The 19,583-nt window shown below is 39.9% G+C and overlaps 3 protein-coding genes across 9 annotated transcripts in view; 2 read left to right on the forward strand and 1 right to left on the reverse strand.

Moving 5' to 3' along the window:
* LOC111565021 (NACHT, LRR and PYD domains-containing protein 12-like) overlaps window positions 1–19,583 on the forward strand; it is a 263,219-nt gene that overhangs the window by 59,370 nt on the left and 184,266 nt on the right. Inside the window, exon 1 of one of the 6 annotated variants that reach the window (XM_055008269.1) lies at window positions 12,798–12,815. The exons of the other annotated variants lie outside the window; for them this stretch is intronic. The gene's annotated coding sequence lies outside the window, so the exon portion shown is untranslated. Of the gene's footprint in view, window positions 1–12,797; window positions 12,816–19,583 lie in introns of those variants that run through there. 6 annotated transcript variants of the gene reach the window in all.
* On the forward strand, window positions 1,162–5,746 carry LOC118471217 (PWWP domain-containing DNA repair factor 3B-like). Its single transcript, XM_055008347.1, has 7 exons — window positions 1,162–1,240; window positions 3,892–3,956; window positions 4,198–4,401; window positions 4,572–4,760; window positions 4,941–5,047; window positions 5,237–5,302; window positions 5,462–5,746. Exons 3-7 carry the CDS (start codon window positions 4,315–4,317, stop codon window positions 5,469–5,471), a joined length of 459 nt encoding a protein of 152 aa, XP_054864322.1. The 5' UTR covers window positions 1,162–1,240; window positions 3,892–3,956; window positions 4,198–4,314; the 3' UTR covers window positions 5,472–5,746.
* Window positions 13,986–17,928, reverse strand: LOC129348265 (uncharacterized protein K02A2.6-like). 2 transcript variants are annotated; one of them, XM_055008333.1, is made up of 2 exons: window positions 16,836–17,928; window positions 13,986–15,034 (listed from the first exon to the last, which is right to left on the reverse strand). In XM_055008333.1, the coding sequence occupies exon 2, from the start codon at window positions 15,007–15,009 to the stop codon at window positions 14,275–14,277; it is 735 nt and encodes a 244-aa protein (XP_054864308.1). In that variant the 5' UTR covers window positions 15,010–15,034; window positions 16,836–17,928; the 3' UTR covers window positions 13,986–14,274. The 2 variants fall into 2 exon arrangements, with proteins under 2 accessions (XP_054864308.1, XP_054864307.1); XM_055008332.1 differs by having other exon boundaries at window positions 14,899–15,034.

The following is a 19,583-nucleotide window of genomic DNA, read 5'->3' on the forward strand; positions in this document are numbered from 1 at the left end:
TTTGAGAAAAGAGTTTGAAGACGTCACCTGGTCCTCTGAAAACTGTGATGGACACTTTCCACTATCAATGACAGATGGATCAATAATGAAATCATCTGAATGTAGAGTCCTGATTGAAACGTCTCCATGGTTCCAGAACATGAAGATATTTTAGAGTCTGGAGCCTCATTTTGTCCACGTTTCCTTCTTGTGTGTTTGTGTGACTCTGAGCAGAAAGTGAAATAAATGTCCGAGTGTTTTTCCTGGTGTTTGTTGCTCAGCATGAGTTTGTGTGGATGGAGCCAGTGGTGGAGCTGCAGAGTTTCAGAGCTGAAGTCACTCCGTCTTTATTGAAGCAGCAGCATGTTGTCATTAATATTAATGAAGCTCTTCTTCACTGCTTCTGTTGGACTGTTTGAAGCTGCATCCTGTTGGCTTCAGCTGTTTGGAGTTTCCATTTTCTAAACTTGGACGTTCTGAAGCTTCTTCAGCTCTGAACTCATGATGAAACTCTGAATGATTTCAAGCAGGAACTTTGTCTCCTCAACTCACATCTTTTATTCTTTATTCAGATTGAGGCGCTGCAGGTTGTCAGAGATCAGCTGTGATTCTCTGGTCTCAGCTCTGAAGTCCAACCCCTCCCATCTGGAACATCTGGACCTGAGTGGAAATAACCTGCAGGATTCAGGAGTGAAACATCTGTTAGATCTTGTGGAGAATCCAGACTGCAGCCTGAAGACTCTGAGGTCAGTAGAAGGTTCCATCAGTCTCTGCTGCTTTCAGCAGTTTTCTACTAAACTCAGTCAGTATCAAAGCAAAGATCCAGAGTCTCCTGTAAACCTGCAGCTTCTCAGTGAAGCTCTGAGAGCAGAACAGTGACAGAAACACAGAGACAGCAGTCAGCCAATCAGAGGAGCCACAAGCTTGTTGTCATGGTGTGTTTGAGTGGATGTGAAGCCGACTGTTGTTGTTGTGTTGATGTGTTTAGGAAATAAAGCTGATTCCAGCTGACAGTTGTTGTTTGTTGTCTCTTTTCAACAGTGATCAGCTGATCAGTCTGATGTTTGTCACAGTTCTGAGATCAGTGAGACTGAAATCTTGCTGCTCTTGATCCTGATGATCAGCTGATCAAACTCATTGATCTCCTCTGTTCTTTCTTCTTCTCTCTGCAGATGGAAGTGATGCTGATCAGGACGGTGTTTGTGCTGAGAGGATGAAGTGTGTCCTGATGATCCAGAAGTTGAAGCAGCAGCAGCAGCTGGTGTGTAGAGACTCTGACTGGACCATGTTACTGGGAGGTGGACTGGGAACCAGTGTAAAGTGTGTTGTTATCACTGTGTAGTTTAGTGTTGCAGCTCCACACTGTGAATGATGGAGAACTGCAGTTAATGTTGACATGAAACGTTGGAGGTTGATGTCAGGTTGCAGAGTGTGCAGTAAGTTTCAGGATGTTTCTGTCACTGCAGGATCATATTTCAGATGCTGCTGCTCACATGCTCCAGTTTAGCAGCTTCAAAGCCACCAACAGGACTGTTGATGCTGTTCTTCTGGTCCTTCTGCCTCCAGATGTTCTGCCCAAACAGTCCACTTTAGTCTCATCAGTCCATCAGACTCCCAGAACTCTGCTTTGTTCCACACATGAAGATCTTGTTGTTCAGTTTTGTCAGACTTTAGTTGTTTCCATCATCAGGTCCTGCAGCTCTTTACCAATAAAACAGGTTTTCTACCAGCTGCTGCTGTCAAACATCTGCTTCCTCTTGGACAGATTTTGTCCAGTTTGATTTATTGACTCAGTTCATCCACTGAGATTCCTCCTGGTCCATTCTTCAAATGAGCCAGAAAATCTTCAAGTCTTCATCAACATTCAGTCTCCTGGTGAACTCCAAGTATTTTCTATCCTCAGACTTAGTAAAGAACAAAACACCAAAGTCAGACTGGAAGTCAGTCAGAGTCAGATGAAGTCTGAGATTTACTGTCATTTCAGCTCCATGCAGCAAACAGAGGCTGGTTCATGAACACAGACTCTGATTCTGAGCTGAAAATCCACATTTTTACCCTCTGACTGATATCTGCCCACTTGGAGCCTCAGTTCCAGGTTTTCAGTCCTTCATCTGTTTCTGGGGATGTTCCACTGTTATCTTTTAGTTTATCATGACCTCATCTTTGGTAATGAATCAATCTAACCTTTTTACAATCATAATCATGAAACATAATCCTGACTCATCTTGTAAATAAAAATAAAGGCCTTTATGCTTTTAAATAAAGTTTATCTGCACAGTTAATAGAATTGATTGTTGTCATGACTTTATTTTAACTTGTTTTTCCACTAAAATATTGATGGGATAAACACCAGATCCTAACAGTCCATAAACTGTTCTTCCATTTATTCTTTTTGTGTTTTTATTTGTTTATTCATATATATATAGTGCATAATTTATTTATTTTATTTCTTGATTCTTGTCTTTCATTAATTTCAAGCAACTTATTCAGTTTTATCTCATGCATGAAAAATCATAACTGAAACAAATTCCATTGTATTTTGAATCACTTGACCAGAAGTGCTGCATATCACCTACAGGGCTGCACACTTCCTTTAAGTTTAGAGCACTTTTTATAGACAGCGCTATACCGCAATACATGATCACTGAAGTGCACAATTTACGTTTTAAATTGATGATTTCACTCAAAATATACTTACAATACAAAAGGCTTATTCAGGAAGAATTCCCCGTTCATTTTAACCCCTGTAAGTTTTTCTACACAGCTGGAGGCTGCACTTTCAGGAACACACTGATAGGAATCCAATTTAAGGGCCTCCAACTTCTTCTCGGGCCCCGTTGTTTGTGTTTCCCACTGTGTTGATGCTAAATGAAGTAGCAGCATTTATCGCCATGATGGACGACGGTAACCATGTGAGTACTAACTGTGAATCATTTTATTAGTTTAACTTTATAAAACAAATAAACGTTGGTTTACGGCGTTTTATTTTTTAACGTTATAAACATTTCTGCTGTTTTCATTTGCGGAGCAAAGCTGTTAAGCTGCTAAACTGAGAAACAAGCTTTGTTTGAGTTCGTCATTAAGTAGCACAGACGACCACTTTAATACAGTGACCTCTGCTGGAAAACCAACGCTTAGCTTGTTTGATCATTTGTTTAATAGCCAGATTTTGGCAGCCCAGGTCCAGGTGATGATAATTAACTACAAGCAGCATATTAATTAACCCTTCACCAGATGGTAAAAGCATGTTGAAATGATCCGTCTGTCAAGGACATTTAGCAACATCAACCTTCAGTGTAAGTGTTTAATACTAACAATTTTACAGGTTTTATGATGTTAATAAAGTTGCAGGTATCTGAACTGGTTCCAGTTTAAATCAAAGGTGTATCAATTTGTGGATTCCTGTTAGAACTGCTGGTGTTCTACTGGTTCTCTGGCTTAGTTTACCAGGAACCTTTATGGATCTCTGTTATTAGTTTTTCCACCTGTGACCAGTTCAGATGTCTGCTGTGAAAAAGGTGAAACAGTGAAAGTATATTTTCTTCATAATTAGACTTTTCATGATCACATTCTTTTGTGATGCTGAGACATTTAGTATTTTTAATGGTCAGTTTTGATGTAGGCTTATCCTTCACTCCTTTAGCTCATCTACTCTGTCTACTGTACAGCCTGTATGAAGTTACATCATTACACAGATTGAATCCAAGACAGAACATTTTCAATGTATTGGTCCACCTCCCAGATTAAACTTGATTTATGTTTTTTTATGTTTATGTTACTTTTAAAAAACGTTTACCCAAAGAAGAAATCGCTCTCTCCAAATGCTTTTGTTGTTGCCACATACTATTCATTTTGAAGAGAAAGGACACATTTTGAACTCAAATTTTCTTTCTATTGTCCTACTGCTTTCAGATGGACATGCCTTTGATACGGAAGTGGTGGTGTCTTCTTCTCATGGAGCGTTTCCAAACAGAGGGGTACGACAACCTGAAACAAAACGTGTATATAAATTTTAGTGGCAAGTTAGGAGTTCACTTCCACTTCTACAAACTAATAAAACACTATCAGTGCCATGTCAGTAGAACATCTGGTAACTACATTAAGTTCATCAGACTGTGGATGGCAGTCTTTGTCGACAGTATTTGTGCATGGCATTTTTTCACCAGTGTGTTAGCTTTTTCCCATTATTTATCTTAGATGAATTTTGTTGTTTGAAAGGTATGGCCAGAGGTTTGCTTTCTGGACTGATGAAGCCAGAACCTGCTCCAGGGAACCCTGAAGCCTGTTTACAGAGTACCAAGACGAGGTGCCGTCACTGATGAAGTTCTGCTCCATATGCAGGCTGTCACTGAACGCACTGCAAAGGAAACCAGACTGGTGGACTTCATTATCCAGTCAAAGGGAGCTGAGCAGCATTTGGTGGTACTTTGAAAATGTTCCTGTTTTCTCATCATTGTAGACTGACTCAGAAAAGATTCACTTTGGGCCTTTGTTAGTAATATTATCAGTGGACAGAACACTTTGTGGCTGTGTTTCAAAAGAATACCTGAGTTCCAGAAATTCATTGTTTCTGTACTTTGGTTTACCCTCAGGATGTACTTGGTGGCAAACGCTCTACTTGGATTCATCAGAAGTCTTGTTGCCAGATGCTCGTCTACCTGGATAGTGAGGAACAACAGGACAAGCTTTTTGCATTCTTAAAGACTGTACTGCACAGAGGACCAACACAACTGAGCTTCACAGATGAAGTGCTGGTCATCTGTCATGTTCTCTTTCCAGAGGTAGGGTTTGCCATGTAATATAATTATACATGTTTGTGCTCCTGCACTTTTATAGGCTAAATAAATAGCACACCTTTCATGGCGCTGTTTGTGTGTGTTCCTGTCTAGCATGACTTGCTCTGCTGTAAAATGCTATATGTAAATTCTATTGTTTAAAAATGAAACGTTTTCTTTTGGCAGGCCATCATATATGGTCTGTCTATGCAGGACAATCTGTCCCTGCAGGACAATCTGTCCCTGCAGGAGGCTGAGCAGGTCTTCTTCAGTGGTCCAGCTTACCATCAAAGGTGAGGGTAAAGGATGGATTTTTTTTTAATTTACACAATGCACTAAAATGTTTTTGTTTTTTAACTGTTTACTAATACAAGTATTTGCCAGCTTCGTTAAAGCGTACCAATGTTTGTGAATGTATCCTTTTTAAGTGTTACCAGTGTTTCTGTCAAGCCTGCAGTGATAATGTTGTCTCACTCTTTCAGTGAAGTGGAGGAGTTTTGTCAAAGGATTGAAAAAGACCTGAAGAAAGAAGGCAGACTGTTCAGTTGGTAAGTGGTGCTCATTTCAAAAGGAGGTATATTGGCATGAAATGTTAAAAATAAAATATATTTTACCAAAGTAAATAAGTGAAATGTGTACAGTTTATCAGATATATCAGTGCTATATCTACTTATGCTTATTAATGTCTGTCTGTGTGTCTCTATCAGGAGGAAGTGAGATGAGAGGTTTTGCAGCAGGAGTCACAGACTTCACTTACTTTTGTGTGTGTGTGTGTGTGTGTGTGTGTGTGTGTGTGTGTGTGTGTGTGTGTGTGTGTGTGTGTGTGTGTGTGTGTGTGTGTGTGTGTGTGTGTGTGTGTGTGTGTGTGTGTGTGTGTGTGTGTGTGTGTGTGTGTGTGTGTGTATGTGTGTGTATGCGTGTGTGTGTGTGTTCAGCTTTTACTTTTATTTCATATTATTGTGTAAAATAAATATATATCTGTCTTCAGAGTTGTCCTCGTGTTTTGTCTCTTTCCAACCTTTCAGACTGTCCTGTTTGAGATCTAGACTCCACAAAGGCCATTACAGATGATTCCATTAATATTTTATCTGATAGTTACACAATTTGTCCAAATGCTAGCCTTAGCAACCAAGTTATGAGTCATAACTTATGACATTGTAATAAGTACAATTTGGGTGAATTAAACATTTAAAATCTTAGGTAGGACATGAAGTAGTACTTTGTGTTGAATACTTGGTGTGTTCCTGAAAGTGCAGCCTCCAGCTGTGTAGAAAAACTTACAGGGGTTAAAATGAACGGGGAATTCTTCCTGAAAAAGCCTTTTGTCTTGTAAGTATATTTTGAGTGAAATCATCAATTTAAAATGTAAATTGTGCACTTTAGTGATCATCTATTGCGGTAAGTGGCGCTGTCTATAAAAAGTGCTCTAAACTTAAAGGACGTGTACAGCCCTGTGGGTGCAGCCCTGTAGGTGCAGCCCTCTAGGTGCAGCCCTCTAGGTGCAGCCCTGTGGGTGCAGCCCTGTAGGTGCAGCCCTGTGGGTGCAGCCCTCTAGGTGCAGCCCTCTAGGTGCAGCCCTGTGGGTGCAGCCCTGTGGGTGCAGCCCTCTAGGTGCAGCCCTGTAGGTGCAGCCCTCTAGGTGCAGCCCTCTAGGTGCAGCCCTGTGGGTGCAGCCCTGTAGGTGCAGCCCTGTAGGTGCAGCCCTCTAGGTGCAGCCCTGTGGGTGCAGCCCTCTAGGTGCAGCCCTCTAGGTGCAGCCCTGTGGGTGCAGCCCTGTGGGTGCAGCCCTGTGGGTGCAGCCCTGTAGGTGCAGCCCTGTGGGTGCAGCCCTGTAGGTGCAGCCCTCTAGGTGCAGCCCTGTGGGTGCAGCCTCCGGCTCTGCAGACACATACTCACCTTGGACACAAACTTTTCGAGCCACTTCCCTCAGACAGGAGGCTACGGTCCATACGGACCAGAACCTCCCGCCACAAAAACAGTTTGTTCCCGTCTGCTGTCAAACTTATGAACCATTAAATAACCTCCATTTACCAGTCACTTTATTCTTTTTGCTTGCACTCATTCTGGTTGCACTACTCTATTTGCACATTCTGTTGGCACTATTCTGTCCTGGGAAAAATGATGACAACCATTTTTGCTTGCTCTTTTATTATTATTATTATTATTATTATTATTATTATTATTATTATTATTATTATTAATAATAATAATAATAATAATAATAATAATAATAATAATAATAATAACAATAATAATAATAATAATAATAATAATAATAATAATAATAATAATAAATTTTGAATTTTAAAATTTAATTGAATTCAAATTTAAATTTTGCCTGTAGTGATTTTTAAGATCCAGCAGGTGTCAGTATGGAGCAACACAGTACTGACACAATATCTATACAGTTCAGGGAATGTGCTGCAACGCTTCATGAGGCCTCATCGACCCATCACTAGTTTTCTTCTTTAAATAAATTAAGCAAATATTTAAGATTCACATCTTTATTTCAATTTTGTGTTCATTTCATTTCACTTTAAATACATGGTTTTAATTAATACAGTTACATTTTATATTATTATGAATTCTTATTAAGATGAAACAACAGATGATGGATCAGTTCATTCAACATTACAGTCAGTATTGATTTAATGCGTATTTTCTTTCATTTCACGTGTCTGTATTTAAAATGACTCATATTAAAACATGATTACAGTGAAACAGCTTTGAAATAAGAAAACACAAAATACATGAAGAAAGTGCAGCTGTTTTTGACGTAGAAAAGGTCTGAAAAAATATTCAGGAGACTTTGTGGCTTAGAATTTCCTTGATTTATTTAAGTCTATCAGTCAGAACCATAGACTGTATAATAAAGATTATTATTTATTATTCAGTCGATGGTCAGAACATGGTCTGTGCAGTTACCACCAGTTCATTAAGTTAGTGAAATTACAGAAAAGCAACATTTATTATTACTTCCAGAAAAATACAAGTCTTATATGTGCGATCTATTAAATAAATGAATAACAAGAAAAGCACTCAGAGCACTCGCAGTACTCCGCCAAGGCTGCTCAGTCTTTGTATCATTTCCGACAGATGAAATCTTTAATAAAAAAATGACCTTGCACTGAGCACAGCATGTGTTATGCATGTACATGTTATATATGGATACCGAACTGCGTGTAAATTACTCTTATAAAGGTCTGTTGATCAGATCACTTTTGACAAGCCTTTGTTTTGCTAGTGTTGAAATAACCGTTCCCTCCATGCTTTTATTTGTGTCATTTCTGACCTTCCCTGAAAATTTCATCCAAATCTGCTGGTCCGTTTTTGAGTAATGTTGCTAACAGACAGAATGACAGACAGAATGACAGCTTCACAGACAAACATACGCCGATCGTCACATAACTTCGCCGTTCCTTGGCGGAGTAACAAGCAACATCTCCACCCAGTTTGTTTTAGTTTGTGGGTATTTATCGGTGGAGCAGCAGCACATTTTCTACAGACAGTTTTACTGTCAGCTGGTTTGTTTTCATCAGTTTTCAGGGCAGTAATTGGGATCTTTGGCTCATTGGACCAACAGACACTGAAGGACTCCAACAGCTGTTCAGTAAGTCAACGTTTATCTACTTATTGGTGCTGGTTTTAAGGCTTTAAATGCAGCTTTAGAGTCAAATATAATGTTTACAGTGAAGCCCAGGAGTTTATTTCTGTGTGTTGACCAGAGAAGAGACTCAGCATCCAGTAAATACTGAAGTGTGTTGTGTTCCTGTAATGTTGGACATGAAGGTAATAAAACTGGTTCACGTTAATGGAACGTTTAGGGAACCTAAATGTGATTAAAACAGTAACGTTGAGGTTCTACGTTGTCAGTAATCAGCTTTAACTTGAGACACAAACAGACTCTGATAGCTTTGAAGTGACATCAGTTGCATGATTTTCTTGAAAATTGTCTCATTAGTTGTTGTGATGTTTGCTGCTGCCTCATTTTAAAAGCTGATGATCCGTGTTGAAGACATGTTTAGTTCTAGTATCAGAAGGACAAGAAGGAAAATAGAAGTGCAGTGCTGATGGAAGATGCAAGAAAATAACTCAGTCTTTCAGACACTTTAACATTTTTGCATTCTTTACATGGGATATTTTACATTTTATAGTTTTCCTGTTGTTTATTTTTATTTACTGCACATTTTTGCTCATTTATCTGTTTTTATGGTGGTGAGAACTGGACTCTTTCTGCTGTAGCAACCATATTTCCCCTCAGAGATTAATAAAATATTTCTATTCTGTTCTATTTATGCCTGGAACTTTATTTTCCAGTCATGAAATAATAAAATAATCATAGATAATAGAAATATAAACAGCAGAGAAAACCTCTGAGAACGATTTCTTGAAAAGGCTGTGAGGGAAAAGCAGCTTTTTACCCTGAAAGATCAGAATGGGCTCTGGAACATCTGCATCAGACAGCATCAAGTCAACCAGAGAGAAAAGACAAAAGACATTTCTGTGATTTTTCTAGTTTTTTACTTTCAGGGCTTCAGTTCATTAAACAGCTGAACTCCTCCTCACTGCTTCCATGGACCTTTAGTTGGTCGTTTCTGTTCTACTGGCTCTGACTTTTGCTCTGTTTTTATCAGTAAACATCTTTAAAAGTATTTTTCTCTTCCATCCAGTTGATGAAGCTCTTCAGCTCGTCCACTCTGCAGCATCGTTTCACTTCCAGCAGATCTGGACAGACGACATGATGATCACAAACACTTTTTATCGTCACAATCATCCATCTGGTTTTATGGAAGAGTTGAAATGGAACAAATGTGTGTTTTCTTTCCTTGACGATGAGCTGGACCGAGGAGGAGGAAAAGTCAAAGAGATCAGGAGCTAAAACTAGAAGCACCTGGACACAAATAGAAGTGGATGCTGCAGAAGGACATTTCCAGAATCACAAGAAGAAGCTTCTGTAAACGGTGTGTCTCTGATCACCTGCAGCGTCCAGCGTTGATGCAAAGACAAGAAGAAGCTCTGCAGCCTGACGGTGAGTTTCACAAACTCAGTCTGATCACTGCAGCTGATCTCCAACCAGCTGACAAACCCAACAACTGAAGCAAAGCCTCAGACAGACTTTACAATCATACAGATCTGTCAAACGCCACACTTTAAGATGTTTAAACTCTCTTTTTACATTCACTAACTTGTTGCTGGTTTGTTTACTGGCGTCTTTATTTCCTGCATCTGTCCAGCTTTGAGCCTTTTCTGAACTAGAACAGAGAAAACTACAGTTTATTCATTCAAATGAGTGGAAATGATGAGGATAAATTAATGATTAAAGACAGAGCAGATAATCAGACTGAGATGCTGATGTTGATCCCTCATGTTCCACTGATCTGTCTGCTGCTGCTCAACATGGGACTCTCTGAAAACTAGTAAAATCCCTTGTTGTTCCTGGAATGTTTGCTAGAAGTCAGCAGGGTGGGGCCTGGCTAGTTCCTGGATGGGAGAACCTGGGAATAGCAGGTAGATGCTGGAAGCTTTTATCTGTCCAACCTGCAGAGGACGCTGCTGCTGCTTGACTGGAAACAGCCTGAAGAATCAGAGGAGGAATTATTCTGAAGATATGGAGAGAAAACACACAAGTAAACAGTGAAGCAGCTACAATCAGTGATTTTAGACACTGTTGGCTGATTTCATCTAGAAGATATCAGATAAATGGAGGAAAACGTTCAATATTTCACATTAAAACAGCATGAAAGTGAATTAGTGAGGCGTAAGGACATTAAATGATCCTTAAAAACAGAATTTACAAAGTGATGTTGTGGGTCTAGAGGCTCAAAGTGTGACATTTACCAAACTGTGTGTAATTATGAGAGTCAAATATATGAATGAAGCAATGAAATGGGAAAGAATGTGTGAAATTCTTCAAAGTTTCATTGGATTCATCTCATCTAAAGGACATTTTCATGAATGTGTAAAAACAACAGGAAGTAGTTTAAAGCAAAGATCCAGAAAAACTCAGAAAGTGTGATAAAATCCAAGAAGAGACGAAAGGAGAGCAGAACACTAAACTATTGAGCTTCCACATTGAAATGAGGAGTGGATTAAAGTCCACAGCAGCAGACAAAGAAGAAGATGAAGCCAGAGAAGGTTTGGATTCCTCAGGTGACATGTAGAGTGTAGATTCCCTCTCTGACTGTAGTTCCTGGAAAACAGCTTCTCAGGACATGAAAATCTTTTTTTTTTTTTTTCAACGATTTACTAATAGAAGCAGTTGTCACTTTAATTAAGGAGCACCAGTGTCAGTGAATGTATCCTTTCTAGGTGTTATCAGCATTTCTGTGGACCCTGCAGTGATCATGTCGTCTGTCTAATATTTCAGTGAAGTGGAGGAATTTTGTAGAGGCCTGGAAAAAGATTTGAAGAAAGAATTCAGACAGGAGGTGGTGCTCACTTCAAATGTCGATGTATTAGTATTAAATGTAAAAAATAAAATAAGTTTCACCAAAGTAAAAAGTGAAATGTGTAAAATTGATCAGATATATCAGTGCTATATCTATTGATGCATGTTAATGTCTGTCTCTGTGTCTCTATCACAGTGTTTCTCAAATAGTGGGTCAGAGGCATGACAAGGAGGGAGCGAGCGACTGGGAGGAAAAGGTTCGTCTACGCAGAACTATTGAGCTGAACTATTGTTTTAACATCAAGGGTGTCTAACATGCGGCCCGTGAGCCAAAACCGACCCGCCAGAGGGTCCGATCCGGCCGGCGGGACGACTTTGTAGAGGGTAAAAATTACAGAGAAGACATTCACTGCAAATTGTGCATTTATAAAACTGTGTATTTTAAATGAGTTCTAGACCATGACAAGTTGTTTTGATCATAAAGTAAAATAGTGGATTGCTCAGTTCCAGATACCTGTGACTAAATGTTTTGTGGCTTTGCAGACACACTGTGATCTATAGGTTGTAATGTGTAAATAAATGAAAAATTGAGGCATAATGTTGTTGAAACTGAACGTGTTTTTCTTAAAAAATTTCAGATTGTTCATGATGTCTTGTAAAAAGATAATTCCTTAAATGTGAACATTTTCAGAATGTACCTTTTTGAACTAAAACAATAGAAAAAAATTGGAGTTTGGTTATTTATGTTTATGTTATGCTGTGATTTTACTGGTTCGGGTCACTGGAAATCAAATTGGGCTTTATGTGGCCCCTGAACTAAAATGAGTTTGACATCCTTGATCTTTCTGTGAAAAACAACGAAATGGAATCAGATGAAATTATGCAGCACTGCATATTCTTGTTTAAATGAAAAAACTGTTTACACACACACACACACACGTATGTGTGTATATATATATATATATATATATATATATATATATATATATATATATATATATATATACACACATACATGTGCATGTATATATATATATATATATATATATATATATATATATATACACAAAGTCATAGGAGGTGCACACCTCCTTCAGAATAAAAGCATGGCTCAAAACATAATGGGTAAAGGCGTATAAATTTCATGTTGCTTAACACAAGTCTCAGCAACCAAGTTATGATATTATAGTAAGGACTATTTGGGTGAATTAAACCTTTAAAATCTTAGGTAGGATATGAAGTAGTACTTTGTGTGGAATAATCTGTGTGGTCTTCAAAGTACAGCCTCTGTCTCTGTAGACAAACTTATTGGGGCCAAAATGAAAGTGGAAAACTCCTTGAATAAACCTTTTAAATTCTCAGTATATTTTGAATGAAATTATCCTTTAAAACCGTAAGTTGTGCATTTACATCATAAGTTGTGCATTTTAGTGATCATCTATTGTGGTAACTGTCCATAAAAATGCTCCAAATATGCAGTTCTCTCAGTGCCTGCAGCTCTGCAGATGCAGACTGTTGCCTTCATCACCAACAAGCACAAACATGAAGCTCAGGCTGTTTCTCAGTAACAAGTACACAAGTCTGTTCTTGACAAGTATGTGAGTCCTTCCTGTTCCTGAGGTGAGTTTTACCTGGTGAGTCCTGGTGTCGCAGCTTGTTTTCTCCGTGTGAAGGTGAGTAAAAGACACTTTAAAGTGTTTTCTAGCTGTTAGTTTAGTTCCAGCAGCAGAAATGAGGCTCCACAGCTCCGTGTTCGCTCCTTCATGGGACTAAAAAGTTGTCCGTTAGCGGCTAAAATCTGTGAATGTGTGTGAAGTTTGAGGAGAAACGTCCCTAAACTGATGTAGTTCAGATGTCTTCAGCTGTACAGCTCAGTTATCGTTAACCTGCCAAAGTGTGAGAAACAAACGATGTTTTAAGTCGTCGTTAAAGACCACAAACTGCCACATTTAGCTAATGGAGGCTGCTGCTAAACCAACTGTTAGCTTGTTAGCTCATCTCTGTCAGGAAGCCATAGACAGCTCTGTGTTGGTGGGAATTAATGACAGCGAGAACATTAATTAAACTGAAGAGGACGAGTGTGAGTGAGTGTGTGTGTGTGTGTGTGTGTGTGTGTGTGTGTGTGTGTGTGTGTGTGTGTGTGTGTGTGTGTGTGTGTGTGTCTTTTATTGTCTATCAGGATGCGTCTTGTTGATCCATTTGGACAAAAAATGCGAACCATCACATGTATTAGTGATAATATTTTATTTTGGCAGCATTAATGTCCATATTCCAAATAAATAAAACATTCACAGGTCAGGAGATTTAAAAGTTTTTAGTTATTTGTAAGGGAGTTGAAGCAAGATCTGTCAGTAGAACTTTGATTGATTGCAGTCTCTGAGGTTCCTCCTTCATCACCAACAAACACAAACATGAGGCTCAGTGTCTTTCAAAGCAAGTGTGCAGACAGAGAGTTTTCTTCCAGAGGACACAGACGTCCCATCAGACTGAGGACTGGACATTTCATGTGATCCTGTTTTATCCTCAACACCAAACTGGTGACTGAAATGTGCTGTTTAGTGAGACTCAGTTTGTTGTTTGGACTCAGTGGCGTCATTAGAGCCGGACATCCCAAGCTGTAGCCCCCAGTGTTTTCTGAAGAGCCCCGGATCTGGTTCATGGATCATTCCAGTCATTAAACTCCCCCAAAATCAGAGCAGAGCACTGATCCAGCTGGAGCTGATGTTGTGTGTGTAATGTTCTGTCTTCTGTTATTCAAGAGGTCATGCATGAACATTTGTGCTGCTAGCTTCTACGAGCAGCAAGCTATTTTATTTTAACCGTCAACAACGTAGTCTCAGCTCCACAACAAAGCATTCTTGTTCGTCTATCTAACTCATAACACACTTAAGGCTATACTGCCAACTCGTGGTCACTTGATAGTACTGCTATCATTACATCTCCCTTCCAAAGTTTTAACAATACATATTTTATAACAATGTTTTAACTCATTCCTTTTATTTTGTTTTACATCTTCATGTTTTTCCTTTTTTTTTTTTTTTTTTAAACAAATAAACACTGCAAGTGCAAATTCACGTACCTTTTACCAAAATGCATAACAAATAACAAGGTACCCTTTTTTCATAACAAACATTAAGCATTTTCAATAAGTCTGTCAGGTGGTTTTCTAGCTCTTGTCGACCTCCTGACAGGTTCAGTCATTCGAGAAGTTGCTTGAGGTTCTGTTGGGTGTGCAACTGGTGTATCTTTTTGTTCTTCAGGTTCTTCCTCAGCAGAATGTTTGTCAGTGTCCTCTTGAGTCTTTAACAGACTCCTCCTATTTCTCCTCACTGTCCGTCCATCCTCGGTTTCCACAATGTAAGATCTAGGTCCAACTTCACTGAGCACAGTTGCTTTTCTGCCCCAGCAGTCAGGTCCTTCGATCCTCACAGTGTCCTTTTCACAAAGAGGTTCAAGATATTTTGTAGCTCTGTCATAAGCCATTTTCTGTTTGAGTTTGAGCCTCTTTTTGTTGTCCATCCAGATGTTGCTATCATGTCCTTGTTGTACTTGTGGAAGTGTAGTGCGGAGTTTACGACACATGAGTAGCTCAGCAGGTGATGCTCCACACTCCAGAGGTGCAGCTCTGTAACTTAGCAAAGCAAGGTGAGGGTCAGTCTTACCATCTTTGGCTTTCTTCAGCAGTCTCTTAACGATTTGTACTCCCTTTTCAGCCTGACCATTTGCTTGTGGGTACAAAGGGCTCGATGTGATGTGCTTGAATCCATATTGCCTTGCAAATTCCTTAAACTCTTCACAGGCATATTGTGGACCGTTGTCACTCACAACACTCTGTGGGATTCCGTGTCTTGCAAAGAATCCTTTCATGTGCACAATAACAGACTGTGCAGAGGTGCTGGAGAGTTGGGCAATCTCAGGATAGTTAGAGTAATAGTCTATAACAAGAAGATAGTCTTTGCCATGCAGATGAAATAAATCTGTGCCCACCTTTTGCCAGGGTGCTGAGGGAAGGTCGGCTACCAGCATTGGCTCTTTGACTTGTTTGTAGTGATGTTTCTGGCAGATTTGGCATTTTTGAATCATTTCCTCAATGTCCTTGTTAATGCCTGGCCAGTAGATGGCTTCTCGCGCTCTTCTCTTGCATTTCTCTACTCCCAGGTGTCCTTCATGAAGACGTTGAAGCATGTCTTTGTGCATAGTTTGTGGAATAACAATCCTGTCCTTTCTCAGCAGGATGCTATTAGACATACATAACTCTGCCCGCACAGGAAAAAACTGTGGGCAGACTCCTTTTGACCAGCCATTGCTTATACACTGTGTCACTTTGTTCAGTACAGGGTCCATTGCTGTCTCTTTGACAATCTTTTGCAGCATATTGTCTGTTGCTGGCAGTGAGGCTGTGATCATGTTGATGTGAGCCTCAGCCTCCTCTGTTGTGATGCACTTAGTCTCACTGACAGGTGCTGGTGCTCGGGAAAGTGTGTCAGCTAGCACTATGTATTTTCCAGGCGTGTATATCAGATCAAAATCATAGCGCTGCAATGTCATCATCATACGCTGGATTCTGGGCGACATGTCGTTGAGATTCTTTTTTCTAATTGAAATGAGTGGTTTATGATCAGTCTCTGCTATGAACGTGGGCAGTCCATAAACATAAGTGTGAAACTTACCACACCCAAACACTAGGCCCAGCGACTCCTTCTCAATCTGAGCATAGCGTTTCTCAGTCTCTGACATTGATCTAGATGCATAGGCTACAGGTTGCCATGTTTCTTTGTTCATTTGCAGCAATACGGCACCTAGCCCGTCTTTTGATGCATCAGTGGAAACTTTGGTTGGTTTTGTTGGATCAAAGTAGGTAAGGACTGGCTCAGCTGTCACAGTTCTCTTTAGTTCTTTCCACTCCTTCTCATGTCTTGTTGTCCACTCGAAAGCTATGTTGTGATGCAGCAACTCTCTCAGGCACTTTGTCTTTGAGGAGAGGTTGGGAATGAACTTGCCCAGAAAGTTTATCATTCCCATGGCTCGCAGAACTCCTTTTTTATCAATCGGAGCTGGCATGTCCAGTATGGCTTGCACTTTGGTTTCATCTGGGACTACTCCGTCTGCTGTGAGCTTGTCTCCCAGGAACGTCATTTCTGTAACTCCAAAAAGACATTTCTCTCTCTTTAGTTTGAGTCCGTACTTTTTCACTCTTCGTAACAGATTCTCTAGTCTCTCATCATGTTGTTGTTTTGTGTTTCCCCAGACTACTAAGTCATCAATGTAAACACGTGTTCCTTCCAGACCTTCTATGATCGACTCCATGGCTCTGTGAAAGATCTCGGGCGCTGACTTGATGCCAAATGGGAGCCTCAGAAAACAGTAACGTCCAAATGGTGTGTTAAAGGTGGTGTACCTGCTGCTTTCTGGGTCCAATTTCAGCTGCCAAAATCCGTGCGAGGCATCTAGTTTGCTGAAGAACTTTGCGCCTGCCATGTCACTCAGGATCTCTTCACGCTTGGGAATTTGATAATGTTCTCTTTTTATGTTTTCATTTAGATCTTTAGGATCTAGGCAGACACGTAACTCAGGGGAATTTCTCTTTTTAACACATGTGATGGAATTAACCCAGTCTGTGGGCTCTACCACTCTCTCAATGACTCCCATCTGTGTCATTCTGTTTAGTTCCTTTTTTAATCCGGCTTTGAGAGGTGCTGGTACTCTTCTTGGGGCATGCACTACAGGTTTAGCATCATCCTTGAGCTGTATTTTGTAAGTGTAAGGCAGTGTACCATGTCCTTTAAAGACAGATGTGTATTTGTTTAATATACTTGTACTACCTTCACTTTGTGACAGTATTTTGTTCAATTTGTCCATATTGACGTTGTCACTGTTGATTTGGTAGATTCTTTTCACCAGCCCAAGGTCCTCAGATGCCTTGTCTCCCAGGATTGACTCATGTCCACTTGGCACTATTGTGAACATTATGTTGTGTTGTTTTCCTTTTGCTGTCACAATCAGCCTGCAAACTCCCATAGTTTTTATTGGCTGGTTGTTGTACGCTTTTAATGACATAGCCTTGCCTGCGACTCTTTTTGGTTTCTCTGCAAGTGCTTTCACATCATTTTCATTGATTAGGTTTGCTTTGGCTCCGGTGTCAATTTTGAAGGTTATTATTGTCCCATTGACTATCAGAGGTGCAGTCCATTTATCTTCTTTTACTGCACATATAACATTTTCAGTGTCTCTTGTGTTTTGGGGCTGCTTGAAGTTGTCCTCTCCAGACACCATTTTGATGAAAAATGTCTCACTTAAATCATCACTATCATCTGTGTCTTCCTGCACTGTGTGTACGTTCTTTCTAGTGTGGCACATTTTCGCATAGTGATTTTGCTTTTTACACTTTGCACATGTTCTCCCAAATGCAGGGCACTGTTTCGGCTTGTGCATTTCGCCACACTTTTTGCAGCTAAACTGTGTTTGATCATTGTCTCTGCTTTTGTCTTTATGCTTAAACTTGAATCGTGACTTTCCTTTCATTGCCACTGTTTTCACAGACTCATTTTCTTCTTCACATGGCGTTGCTTTGAATGTAAGAGCGTGTTGCTTTGCTAGCTCATTAGCTTGGCACGTTTTTATTGCACTGTCCAATGTGAGGTCCGCATCTCTCAACAGCTTTTCTCTAAGTTTCTTTTCATTCGTCCCAAATACAATCTGATCCCTTATCATTGAGTTTTTGAGATCACCAAAGTTACAGGACTGAGCTTTTATTTTGAGATCGGTGAGAAAATTATCAAACGACTCACCAGGGCTGTTGGAGCCTCGACCGAAACACGTATCGTTCATAAGTTTCATTTTTCTTGGCAAGACAGTGTTCATCAAATTTCTGTAGGACCTTTTCAAACTTGTCTTTGTCCTCGGGTGCTTCATATACAAACGTGTTGAAAACTTCAATAGCCTCCGCTCCGGCGATGGTTAGCAAAAGGGCTATTTTTCTTGTTTCCGCCCTACTATCCACTCCTATGGCGGCAAGGTAGAGCAGGAACTGTTGCTTGAAAGTCCGCCAGTTAGCATCCACATTACCCGTCATTTTCAGCGGAGTTGGTGGCTTTACGGCGTCCATCTTGCTTCAGTTTCTTTTTCTTTCTCGACCCGCGACCTGGTACCATGTAATGTTCTGTCTTCTGTTATTCAAGAAGTCATGCATGAACATTTGTGCTGCTAGCTTCTACGAGCAGCAAGCTATTTTATTTTAACCGTCAACAACGTACCCACAACAAAGCATTCTTGTTCGTCTATCTAACTCATAACACACTTAAGGCTATACTGCCAACTAGTGGTCACTTGATAGTACTGCTATCATTACAGTGTGTCATGTGTTTTGTGTTGTTTTCTTGCTCTGCTTCATGTTCCAGACGGAGCGCTTGTTAGAAAACTGCTTGATCTGCTTTAGCTGGCAGGGTTTCTGCTTTTGGATCCTTCAGCCAATCAGTGAGTGAGAGGAAATCTCAGGTGTGTGCATGATGTTGATTGTGCTTGTGAGAGGTGTGTTTAGTCCCTGGTTTGTGTTTCCAGTAGTTTAGGTGTTTGTCTTGTTGTTGTGTCCGTTGTCTGGGGTTTGCTGACGTCTCTTTGGATTGGAGTAGCGTCTCCTGTTAGGTTTGGCAGCTAGTTCCCTCTGTGAAGTGCTGTTGTCAGATCAGGTACAAATCTGTTTCCTGCTTCGTTGCCCTGACAACAGTGATGTCACGGCCCCACCTGTTCCTCAAGTTAGTTCTGCTTTTACCATCTTCGTGTCGCAGCTTGTTTTCTCCGTCTGAATGTGAGTAAAAGACACTTTAAACTGGTTTTTATCTTTTCTATATCTATAGAACATAAAACTGATTGAATCATTTGTTGTATTTTAACTCAAAAACAACATTGTTGTGACACAATTAAAACATTAAATCAATCTTTATTCCCTAAAACCAAATCTTCAGACATGTTGGGGTGTTTCCAACCAGCAGCAGTTATCAAACTGATGCTGAAATCAATGTGTTTTATCAGTAAATATCATTTGTATTTTTTCTCAGTTCTAAACATGAGTTGTTCTTATCAGCAGAACTTCAGTGCAACAGTTGTAGGATGGAAATGCTTTGAACATGTGATTTTTCAACAACACATAGAACTAGAACATATTGTGGACCAAACAGAGGTGGAGAAAAGTTTTGGGACTCCCCATGTATTTGTGAAATACTGCATTAAGAATCCCTCTGAGGTCTTCAAGTGGAATTTCTTTTAGTTCAGTCACAGCCAGAATATTAAACACATCCTAAAAAAGACATTAAAACCTGAAAACTGATTGGTTCCATAAAAATACAGCAGAAATGTTGAGTTTTGGATCATTTTGTTTCCAGTGATCCACTAATGAAGGTCCTGCTTTATTATTTAAAGACACAGTTTTAGTTTCTGTGCTTCGT

This window comes from Amphiprion ocellaris, chromosome 24 (assembly GCF_022539595.1).
Source record: "Amphiprion ocellaris isolate individual 3 ecotype Okinawa chromosome 24, ASM2253959v1, whole genome shotgun sequence".
Taxonomy (NCBI): domain Eukaryota; kingdom Metazoa; phylum Chordata; class Actinopteri; family Pomacentridae; genus Amphiprion; species Amphiprion ocellaris.